General features: G+C 31.4%; 2 protein-coding genes across 2 annotated transcripts in view; both read left to right on the top strand.

Moving 5' to 3' along the window:
- LOC112506238 (cytochrome P450 704C1-like) overlaps positions 1-811 on the top strand; it is a 13,301-nt gene extending 12,490 nt beyond the window's left edge. The window contains exon 5 of the mRNA XM_025110255.1: positions 440-811. Within this exon, the coding sequence (XP_024966023.1) occupies positions 440-811 (372 nt within the window). The remainder of the gene's footprint in view (positions 1-439) is intronic.
- A 6,015-nt stretch (positions 812-6,826) lies between these two features.
- LOC112507263 (cytochrome P450 704C1-like) lies at positions 6,827-10,313 on the top strand. Its single transcript, XM_025111764.1, has 7 exons — positions 6,827-7,138; positions 7,347-7,562; positions 7,658-7,948; positions 8,163-8,495; positions 8,646-8,849; positions 9,430-9,610; positions 9,977-10,313. Exons 1-7 carry the CDS (start codon positions 6,827-6,829, stop codon positions 10,018-10,020), a joined length of 1,581 nt encoding a protein of 526 aa, XP_024967532.1. The 3' UTR covers positions 10,021-10,313.
- Positions 10,314-11,781: the final 1,468 nt, after the last annotated feature.

The raw sequence follows: 11,781 nt of genomic DNA on the forward strand, positions 1-11,781 counted from the left end.
GTTTAAGAGTTTAAGAGTTTTTAAGAGTTTTAGACAAATGCTTTATAGTATAGTATAGATATTACAATAAGAGCATTAATAGATTTGGTTCCTAGGAAATTAGAATGTACTGATTATGTCTCTAAATTTTGATAATTTACACATTTGATATCTAAACTTACAAAATTTACACATTTGGTCCCTATAATTAAAGTATTTACAAACTTTGGCTCTATATTTTGATAATTAATATTATACAGGATGGTTTTTATATGGGTTCATTTACATTGAAGTCAAAGATCACTGTCATTCACGATATAAGAAGAAGTTAAATAGACAAAGGTTGAAGATTTTTAACTCCACCTGTTTTGGACCATGGTTGGATCTTAATGATAATTCGGCAGACCCGATGCTTGTTCATACATTTTTACATATAGAGATCTTCCTGACTTATGGACAGGATGATGAGATGTATTTTCAGGTAGGTGAGTATATACTTCATTATGGTCGAGAGGAGTTTTGTCTTGTGACAGGACTTCGTTATGGATCGATGCTGACCCTCCGTAGAGTAAGGGAGGGTTTCATTCATAAAATTTTTGGTGACAGAAAGTTGATGGTGCGTGATGTCATTCATGTTTTGGGTACCATTGGGAATAGTGAAGGTGAGGAGGACGATCTTGAGGATGTTGATGATGTACGTGTTTGTTTGATGATGATGGTTGAGATCTTTTTTCTGGGCCCTCAAGGCCATTTGCCTGTTACTGATACCCTAATTAAGGCAATAGAGAATTTTCAGGGTTGGAACCATTTTCCTTGGGGATCTTTTATCTAGGAACCTACAATTAGGCAAATGCATGGTGCCATCCAAAGACAGGCTGATAAGAAGGTAAATTGACGATGATCGGGTTCTTATTTGCCATTAAGGTTTATTAAATTACTATCATTTAAATATTTATATATTTTACATGGATTTCCTATTTTAATAGTTTACTTAATTGTTTGACATTATAATCCACAAATATGGATTTTAAAGAAATTTCTCGTCTGTACTGCCTACTTTGTAAAAGACGACCATAGACTCCCTAGGACAGTTCGGAGGAATAGGTCCCTTGTCCTATTTGGAGGCACGTACTTCCATCCTTCTTACGATCCTCAACTTCGTCCTTGATGGATAAGGTAATATGGCAACAAGGAAGTGTTAGATAAAAAAAAGGCAATAACAAAGATGAACTGGCCACTAAAATAACTCAGCTTGAACATTTAATATTTCAAAAAAAAAAAAAAAACTATACAAATATCGATGGGCAAGGTAATTAGTAAAACACTTGAAATTGATTTAGTTTCAAATTTATTCGCATATAAGTTACAATTAAGATTTATATTTAAATCTATATTATGATTCAGATGTGAATCTATGTTAGGATTCACATGTCCACATACGAATCTTAAACTGATTCAGAATCTCGGTTATAAGTTTTAAACCGATGCACCTACAAGTTATGATTGAGATTCACGTGTGAATCTATGTTAAAATTCACATATGTACCAATATACACCTAATTATCACTATTTTATATGGTTCGTTAGAATATTTTACGTTTGGTTATATTTCAGACGACCAATGATGAATATTGATATTCGTGTTCACATACAATTTTTAAGTAAATAAGATTTAATTCGATTTGTAGATTGTAAAATCAGCAATGATTTCATGGTGGAAATTTGATAAGAAATCAGTAGTTGTCAATATCCAAAAAATGTTATTGAAAAAATAGGAGATAAATCAATATATATATATATATATATATATATATATATATGATCTTTTATCTTAGTTATCTTAGTTAGAGAAAAAGACTTAAAAATAAAAATTATAAACTAGTTGTTGAGATTGTTTCTTCCATTCTTAAAATTGTTGGGTTTTTTATTTGAACCACATACTATATATAGATGCAAAGAAAAAACAGATATATACATATGTATACATTTAAGTAGACCACCACCCATTGTAAGTCCATCATTGTAGGGGGTGTGCATGCAATGGTTTTCAGGGAAGAGAAAGTGGGTTCGTGGTGGGATGGAGACACGGGAGGAGGCGGTCATGATGGGGGGTCGACATTGTCAAGGAGGTATAAGTCGAAGTAGCAGGGGGATAGGGTCATTAGAGCATGAAGTTTGGGGGTCATCGAAGCAGTTGTTAATGCATATTGGATGATGGATGTTGGAGGACGGTGCAAGAAGGAGATCGTCGTGGTGGTTGTGGGTGAGGACTGTAGCGGAGATGTGATAGTGATGAAGATGAGCGACGTTCACTTGTGTGTACGTGGTAGAGAGAAAAATAAAGGGAAATGTTTAAAAAAAACTAATGGACTTTAGTGTTTGGAATGATTAAGTTATTGGACAATTTTTTGGAACAAATAAGTCATTGGATATTTAAAAATCTGTTAAATAACTTCTTGGACTTTTTAAAACTTGTTAGATACATTTTTACAACCTATAAAACTGGTTAACATGGTAAAATAATGGAAAAAGTCTGCGGGTGATTTCAGAAAATCATTGACATAATATTTTTTTTAACTAAAATAAATTTCATCAATAATCTTATTTAATGTAAGTACTTTTTTGTAAATGTAATTACTTTTTTTGTAAATGTAAGTATTTTTTTGGTATATTTGTTTCATTTTATAAATGTATGTACTTTTTTGGTTTAAAATTTTTCTAAGGGCTTAATTTTTCAAAATATGAAAGCATGTTGGTTTTTTTTTTCAGATTTTTTTTTCATTATTTTATCATATTTACCAGTTTTGTAGGTAATAAGAATGTATCTAACAAGTTTTAGAAAGTCTATAGAGTTATTTAACAGGTTTCTGAATGTCTAAACGGACTTATTTATTCCAAAAAATTATCCAAGTACTCAATCATTCCAAACACTAAAGTATATTGAGTTTTTTAAGATTTTCCCCAAAAATAAATATGGATGGAAGCTAACATTCGTTAGTCAGAGGGATTAAAACCGGAGAAAATTGCAAAACTGCTATGACAAATTTCTAATAAGAAAACAATATGAACAAAAACCAAGAAAATCATAAAAGTAAAAGGACCAAAAATGAAGTTTGATTTAAACCAATCATGGATTTGGTTCATGTGGTTTTAAATTTGTCTACAATTTAATTCCGACATTTTTCTTTTACCAAAAAAACATCATATACTATTTTTGACTATTTTTGGTTTTTGCCACTAACTCCGTTAGATGAAGTATTGTTAACCTTCATCTCAAAAAAAAAAAAAAAAAAAAAAAAAAAAAAACCACGAGGGAAAATGGTCTTATTAGACCATTCTCATGTCCAACCAGTGCCAAGGACACCAAGAACAACAAAAATACATAGCTAAACCTACAAAAAGAATTATGCATATTCAAATGAAAATAAGATGAATACCTAAAATCAAAAACCTTTAATTTAAGTTTCTAGTGTGAGCATTCTTAAGCTCCTGCTTGAAAAGAGTGTTTGGAATTGCTTATAAAAGCTGTTTTTTAATTTATTTCGGTCTGACATCGGTGATAAGTTATTTTCTGGTGTTTGGATAAGAAAAAAAAATTGGTTATACCGGTGCCAAACCGGTAATAAGCTGTTTTTGATAAGTTAATCCTTCCTGACTTATCAAAAAACAGCTTATTACCAGTTTACAATTTTAACCTTGTTTTATTTAACTCCGGTTTGATACCACATAAGTTAATAAGCACTTTTATAATAAAAAAAAACATAAGTTGTTTTAAATAAGCAATCCCAAACACCCCAAAATTGAGAAGGCCCGGAGTACAAGGGACTGGTTTGGCGAGGTGCCAAAACTCAACCTTTTACTATGTTCCCATTCTCAATAAAACCCACAAGATTCCCCAACTTGTATCTTCTAGCACCTAATGCCGCAACTAGATCACGTTCTTGTAAACGTTAGTCATACGGCCATTGAAACTTCAGTTCCTCTATTTTCTGTCCTCTTTGTATTCATTTTTCTATCCTATTTTCTCCTATGAACGAACCACTAAAACCCATTTGCCAAATTCTAAGAATTCTTGTGATGCCATCTTCTTTGGATCTCTTAATTCATTGCAAAACTGAACCAATGCGGGGAGTGGTGGTGATTGAGAGAAGGAGAAATATGTTTTATGGTTAAAGAGTATGGTGTGGCTAAAAAGATGATTTTACCCTCTTGATTGGGGGTGTTAACGGAATCTCATCTAAAGGAGTTTGTAACGAGGACAAAATCCACTCAAAATTATACTATGACGTTTACTCTGTAATAAAAAATTATAAGGACTAAATCAAAGAAAAGTTTAAAACAATAGGGACCAAGTTCATAATTTACTCATCAATAACAAAAGATTATTAATGAACTAATAATTGAAGTACTTTGTCTCTTTAAGTTATATTATGTTAAATGTGGATAAGTAATTGTGTATGAATAAACAAAATAGAAATACAAGAAAACATTAGTTTGAAATAAAAAAATACAATAGAAGAGGAGCGATCAAATGCAAACCATCCAATTTATACAAACCGTGCAAACCACCCTCATTCGTTGATTTAATTGTTTAATCTTATGGAATTTTTTCATGAAATTGTTTAATCTTATGAGATTGTTTCATATAATATTTTTTTTTTGATAAAGTTGTTTTATATATGGTTATGAAATTGTTTCGTATAATACTTACTGAAATTTTAATGAAACTGTTTCATGTATTTCTCTAAAATTAAAATAATGAAGATGATAATATCCATGATTAACACCCTCCACAATAAAAATGATTAATCAACGTCTAATAATACAAAAAAAATGAACAAAATAAAAAATTATAATTGGTTAATTGAGTTTTATATGTTTATACAAATAACATGGTTTATTATAAAGTATACATATATTTGTATTAATTTCAAGATTGCAAATATAATGATAACTTCTCAAATCAATAAATTAATGCATCATTTGGCATAAGATACAGTACATGGAATGATGGAAGCATCTCCACTGGCAAAAAGCTTCATATTTATTATTAAAACGTGTATATTCACAATTATTATTAAAACGTGTATGCTCACAATTATTACTTTATCTACAATTTCGAAAATTTTATTACAAATGCTTAAACATTTTATATGAATTTAGTTTTTTGGTCAAAAATTAAATTCATTATTTATGTTAGAAAGACTAATATTATTAGTATTAAATAGCCACAAGTTAAATAAATTAAAATAATAAAATTAAAAGATTAATAATAATAATAATATTATTATTATTATATAATAAAATAAGAAAAAAACATTTATTTTCATACAAAGGAACCCATGAGTATCTTATATAGCGTATATTATTTACGGGACGATATTATGTCATTAACAGAATCAAACGTAGATGTCAACAAAAGGTTGGAGTAATGAAATGGAGCTTTGGAAGTACACATGGTGCAATAATTTTATTGGGGGAACACATGATTAAGTAGGGTGCAAGTCAAAATTAGGGGGAAAAGGTGACACAATATGATAATTTTAAGTATTTTGCTAGGCTACAAGATTTAGACAAAGGAGAGGTTGAGGATGATACAATTCACCACATAAAGGCAAAATACTAAAAGCGGAGAATAACCATGCGACTGTTGTGTGACAAGAAGATTCAAGAAAATTTAACGGAAAATTCTACACCAACGTACCACGTTTTAAGAGTCAGATTGTTGGAGAACAAGGAAGGCTCGTGAAAGAAAGTTGCAAGCTACAGAAAAAGATGATGTTTAGATGGACTTGTGGCCATACCATGGAAGACAAGATACCTAACAAGGTCTTCTGGGTAGAGGTGTGAGTTGCGTCAACTACAAAAAAATGGATAGGAGGAAAGATTGAGGGGGGGTTTTGACATGTTCGCTGAAACAAAAAGTGTCACCCTTGAGGAGAGTAGATGGTGTGACAGTTCAGGAAGCAAGGAATGGTAGGCCGAGGAGGATGTTGAATGAGCAGTTGATGACGATGAACATATTAACCTTGGACATTTTTTAGAATATGACATTTGATAGGAGTTTTTTGAGATACATGACTAGGGTAGCGAGTATTACTGTATAAACCTATAGCTAGCTCGGATTAGATCATCTACTTTCTTGACAGCCCTCGATCTATGTAAAATTATCGGTAAAAATGAAAGATACGATATAAGGGTAATAAGAACCAAGGATAACAAAAAGAATAAGGGACTTAGAGAGGTTGAGGGTGGTACAAGGGAAGCGTTAGGCAGCTCGCCGATAGAGTTACAAAGTCCCATGATATGTTAAAGGATGTGTGTGTTTACTTTGATTTTATGTTTCATTTTACCTATTTCTCCTGTTACATTTTTTTTCTTCTTGTTGTCTATTTATTAACCTTGGGTTTATTTCCCTTCTACCTTTCATTTTTCTTTAACTTTTTGCACACAATGTTGCATAAATCGTGGGTTTTCAATAAAATAAACGTACTATTTTTTACGCAAAGACAAGTTTGCATACATTTCATCTCTAGACCTGAAATTTAAACGAGATGTAATGAATTTGTTTGATTTTGTTTGGTTATAATAATAGTATTTAAATAAGAAAAGTAATGTTAATAATTATTTATATTATATTATAATAAAATAAAATATAATAATNATAATAATAATAATAATAATAATAATAATAATAATAATAATAATAATAATAATAATAATAATAATAATAATAATAATAATAATAATAATAAATTAAAAAGGTAATAGAGGGGGAGCGGTTATGACCCTATATTAGTCATTCCAAACTTGTTTCAAAAAATACATTCCCTTTCATTCTAAGATAATGGCAACTTCCATTGTTTCTCTCTCAAATCCAATCTTCATTCTAATAATCACAGCTCTATTTCTTCTTCTTTCAGTCTACATCTACAATCAGCCACAAAAAAAAGGGAAGACCACCAAGAAGTATCATCCGGTTGGTGGGACTAAGTTTCATCAGTTTATCCACTTTCGTAGGTTGCATCATTATTGTACTGATCTGGCTAGAAAATACAAAACTTATAGAATATATAGCCCTCATAATAGTGAGATTTATACAACTGATCCTGCAAATGTGGAGTACATCCTCAGGACAAATTTCGACAATTATGGCAAGGTATGTGCCCTAAATGTGTCATGATTTAGGTGTAACCAATTTTGGTTTTAATAGTACACAAATGGAATCATTTCTAACCAACAGTTAAATATATCCTTCATTCCATGTAAAGTATTTTATTAAAGTTTCATATTTTAAGAGATTATTATAGTAGTTACTCCTATTAAATTCTTCTTACAAGTTACTTTGGTGCAAAAATTATATATAGGGATCGTTTATGAACCACACCCTAAAGGATCTACTTGGCGATGGAATATTCACAGTTGATGGTGACGAGTGGAGAGAACAGAGGAAGGTATCGAGCCACGAATTCTCTAAGAAAGTGTTGAGAGATTTTAGCGGTGTAGTCTTCACTGAAAACACTATAAAAGTCGGCAACATTTTGTCAAAAGCATCAAATAGCAACCAAACAGTCGATATAACTGTAGGTTTCTCAATCTTTAATTAATTTTCTTATAATACCTTGTTGATTATTGTCATTAGAGCTAATCATCACACTCCCAATGTGCATACATACAGGACTTGTTTATGAAATCAACAACTGATTCAATATTCAAAGTTGCTTTTGGAATCGATTTTGATAACATTAGTGGCTCAAATGAAAAAGGAGCTAGATTCTGTCGTGCATTTGATGATGCAAATGAATTGGTACTTCGAAGATTTTTTGACTTATCATGGAAGATCCAGAAGTTTTTCAATATTGGGCCCGAAGCAGAGTTAAAGAAAAATATCAAAGTGATTGATGACATCATTTATAAGTTGATTCAGACCAAGATTGAAAAAATGAGAGAGGGAAACGATGATACTTTGGTAAGCTTATATACTCTTTTTGAATAAAAGACATAGACGTATTAAGAGCCTCAGATGTTTTGAAATCCTTGAAACCAATATTTAATTCTTGATGTATTTTTTATTTCTAAATGAAAATTTTCCCGATAGACATATATATGGTTCACACTTTTTTCATTCAAACCAAGAACACATGTAAGACTAATTAAATCTTTCTTTTTTGTGGAATGTCCAGTTGAAGAAACAAGACCTTCTTTCGAGGTTTTTGCAGATCAAGGATATAGATCAAAAGTACGTACGAGATATAGTTGTAACGTTTGTTCTTGCTGGTAAAGATCCTATAGCAACTAGTTTGTATTGGTTCATTTACATGCTCTGCAAACATCCTCAAATTCAAGATAAGGTGGCAAAAGAAATTAAAGAAGCAACCAACATGAGCATGAAAGAATTAGAGATCACAGATGTTGCGGAGTTTGCAACGCGTGTGACCGAGGAAGCCCTTGACAAGATGCAATATCTTCATGCAGCTCTAACAGAAACCATCAGACTCTATCCTGCCTTGTCAATGGTATGCAACCTTAATTCGATCTTCAACACTTGTTTAGTTAAGTTGTTTTGCTTTACTTTCTAAGGACGAACCTTTAGTAATTAGTAGCAGTGCTACTCTCCTAATAAAAATTTCTTAAGAATATGGAGATGATATTATATAATTATACAGGACCCAAAGACATGTTTTTCAGATGATGTTCTACCAGATGGTGGTTTTGTGAAGAAAGGAGAAGTGGTAGTTTACATGCCATATGCAATGGGAAGGATGACATTCATATGGGGTGACGATGCACTTGAGTTTAAACCAGAAAGATGGCTCGATGAGAATGGTGTCTTCCATCCAGCGAGCCCCTTTAAATTTACAGCTTTTCAGGTTCGTATAACGTACCATTAATTTCACAAGGTTCACAATTAGGTACAACTTCCACTGCATGTGGTATAAGTCGTTTTCTATTTTCATTCTTGTAACCCTGTATGTCCGGATTAGTTTGCACCTCGACTTATACAGAGGAGCCCTGAATATAACAGACATGAGACTCTAACTAGATGTTACAGATGATGAATCAATTTATTTATTCCAGTTTTCATTTCCTCCTACATTACAAGACCGAAATAACTAGCTTCTAGTCCAACTAGCTTGTACAAATGATTTTTTTATTTTTCAGGAAGAATAAACATTTTGTGCCGGATGGCTAGAATCCTCTTCTTATATAAGAAAATAGATTTTACCCAATCTCAGTTCTGTAAAAGCCGATCTTTTAGGGTATCTTTTTTTCCTTTCCGGAAATAATGAAATGCATAAGGGGTTGCAAACCATGGGCACAAGCCCCAAAATCCTAGCATTTACAATTTATCTACCGGTTGTAACATGTCCATTTGACGTTTCTTTTCTTTGGCATACATTTTCATAATATTAAACTGTAATCCCTTTTATTTCTCTTTTATATTCACAGGCGGGACCACGAACTTGTATGGGGCGAGATTTCGCGTATAGGCAGATGAAGATATTCTCTTCTATCTTGTTGGGTTGCTTCGCGTTCAAGTTGAGTGATGAAAGCAAAATCCCACATTACAGAACCATGATTAATCTTCAGATGGATGGTCCACTGCATATTTCTGTTTCCAAAAGATACGGTATATATACACAATTGTCCTTAAACTCAAAATATATGTTTGCATATATCATAACATTTGCTCTAATATGTATTTAGTAAATTAACAAAGGTATTGTTGTTACTCATATAACATTACTTTACATATGGGATCTCAACTAATCATATCCAAGTAGCATATATTAAGTGTCTATGTACGATATGTATAACATTTACATAACTCTTCTTTTCATGCTACATATGTTTTGACAAGCTCGTATGTTATGTTCATTTGTCGTCATGTTTATGAAATCCTTAATTTCATTGCACAACTATCTACGAATTGATGTTAACCGTCTAAAACCATAAACTCAATGAACTTTAAGTTGATGCTTAATGTGTGTTACAGGAGCAGACAAATCTGAAAGCAATAACGGTAAAGATCTGATATAAGGGCGTATGTTGGAGATCACCATGTTCTTGACTATGTCATGTTGTGTTGCAATGATTATTTTGTACTACTAGTATTTGAAATTGTGAACCAATGTTTTAAGTTGTTGTGACGTTTTAACTATTCTTCTACGATGTGGTGAAAAGTTTGTAGTGATTAAGTTGTGCCACGAGATATTGCATTGAATCTTGTATTGTATGCTACTAAATTTCATGTAATTTGCATTGTAAACCAACGTTGAAGTTGTTAGATGTTTTAGCAATTTTGTTACGTTATGATGACTGGATTTTATGATTTAAGTTATGACATGCATATCGTCACAACTCTAATAAAAATTGTGGTGTGATATCATGTCACCTAAAACTGATGATGTAGCTTATGCAATTACTAGATTTAATATTGTATTAAGAAATTATTCCTACAACTTCTCATGCATATTTGTATCACATTAGTAGAATAAATAAAGATGTAATATTAATTACTATCATTAGCAAATTTGCACTACTAAAGAGAATGTTTTTTTGAGCAGAAAATTCCGTCGAAAATCCGTCAAGAAGGTATTTTTCGACTAATTTGCCGACCGAAAAAAGATTCGTGGAAAACACAATTTTCGATAGAATTTCTAACGGATTAATTTTTCCCATGCCAGAAATCCGTCATAGATCTTCTTAGAACTTTTTCAATTTTTTTGAATTAGTTAATTAAATTAATAATTACGATTGATTTACCAGCGGATTTTCGACGGATTATCCGCCGATAATTTAATTTAATTTAAAAAATATTTTTTTTTTCTTTATTCTAAGTGGTTATTCTATTTTGTATAATAAAGAACTTGTTATTCTTAACTCTTGGGCTCCGGTACACAAATTCATTATGAACTTGGTGGTTAAACTCTATTACTGTGACGATACTGTAGGGGATGCCCGCAGGACGGATTGACTTTTTTCTGCTAATCAACTTTAAAATGTTTTTATATCTGTAAATCCGATCTATAACTTATATTTAAAATAGAACACGATATGATTTTTACTTGTAAAAGTCTTTATAACTATATGTATTGATTAAAGAATGAAATGCCTTCAATGAAATCGAAGACTTGTTAAAGTGGGTCAAAATCGTCATCAAAAGCGGATTGGTTTGTCATTTAGCAAAAAAAAAAAGATCTATACAAGATAAGTCAAATATTAGTCTGACAAATATTACTACTAGCAAGCTAGATTTTGGAGTGCAAATTTGTCCAGCAAGTTTGACTCACTAACTCCTCATATACTCATCTTGTATGAGAATATGTACAATATGTCAGTCATAGTAAGTTCTAAAACACTATTTTATTAGTGTCATACTTTGTTTACTGTTCTCTCGTCATACAAAAGGATGTGATAGGTTAATACGTGTCTACCTCAACCACAAATGCTGAAATGAAAAGAACAAACATATATGGATCAAGAAAACAAATGAGGACATGCATGAAAGTTGGATAATAACATTTAATGTAATTGTGGCCATAAAAGATCACCCTTGTTAATTAAATGTTACTCATCGTTTTTTAAAGAACTTCTATGTGATAGTTTTTTTAGGTAAAATCAACGTCAACATTTGAAGAACTACCTTATTCCTTGGGATCTGAAAGAGTATTTTCTTCTCTCTCTTTCAATGTTAGCAACTTTGTCACTGTTCAGATTGTTTAAAATCACAGAGTCTTGCCTTACTAGCTTTTTCAACAAATCTATAATTCTTTGTTTTAATACAAAATATTGAATAAA

The sequence above is a fragment of the Cynara cardunculus genome (genome assembly GCF_001531365.2).
Source record: "Cynara cardunculus var. scolymus isolate 2C chromosome LG 2, CcrdV1, whole genome shotgun sequence".
NCBI lineage: Eukaryota > Viridiplantae > Streptophyta > Magnoliopsida > Asterales > Asteraceae > Cynara > Cynara cardunculus.

Bases quoted from the DNA above. Each gene is read 5' to 3' on its own strand.
- LOC112507263 (XM_025111764.1), top strand. From the start codon at position 6,827: ATGGCAACTTCCATTGTTTCTCTCTCAAATCCAATCTTCATTCTAATA. The intron at 7,139-7,346 runs GTATGTGCCCTA...AATTATATATAG, and splicing joins ATTTCGACAATTATGGCAAG to GGATCGTTTATGAACCACAC. The intron at 9,611-9,976 runs GTATATATACAC...TGTGTGTTACAG, and splicing joins TTCTGTTTCCAAAAGATACG to GAGCAGACAAATCTGAAAGC.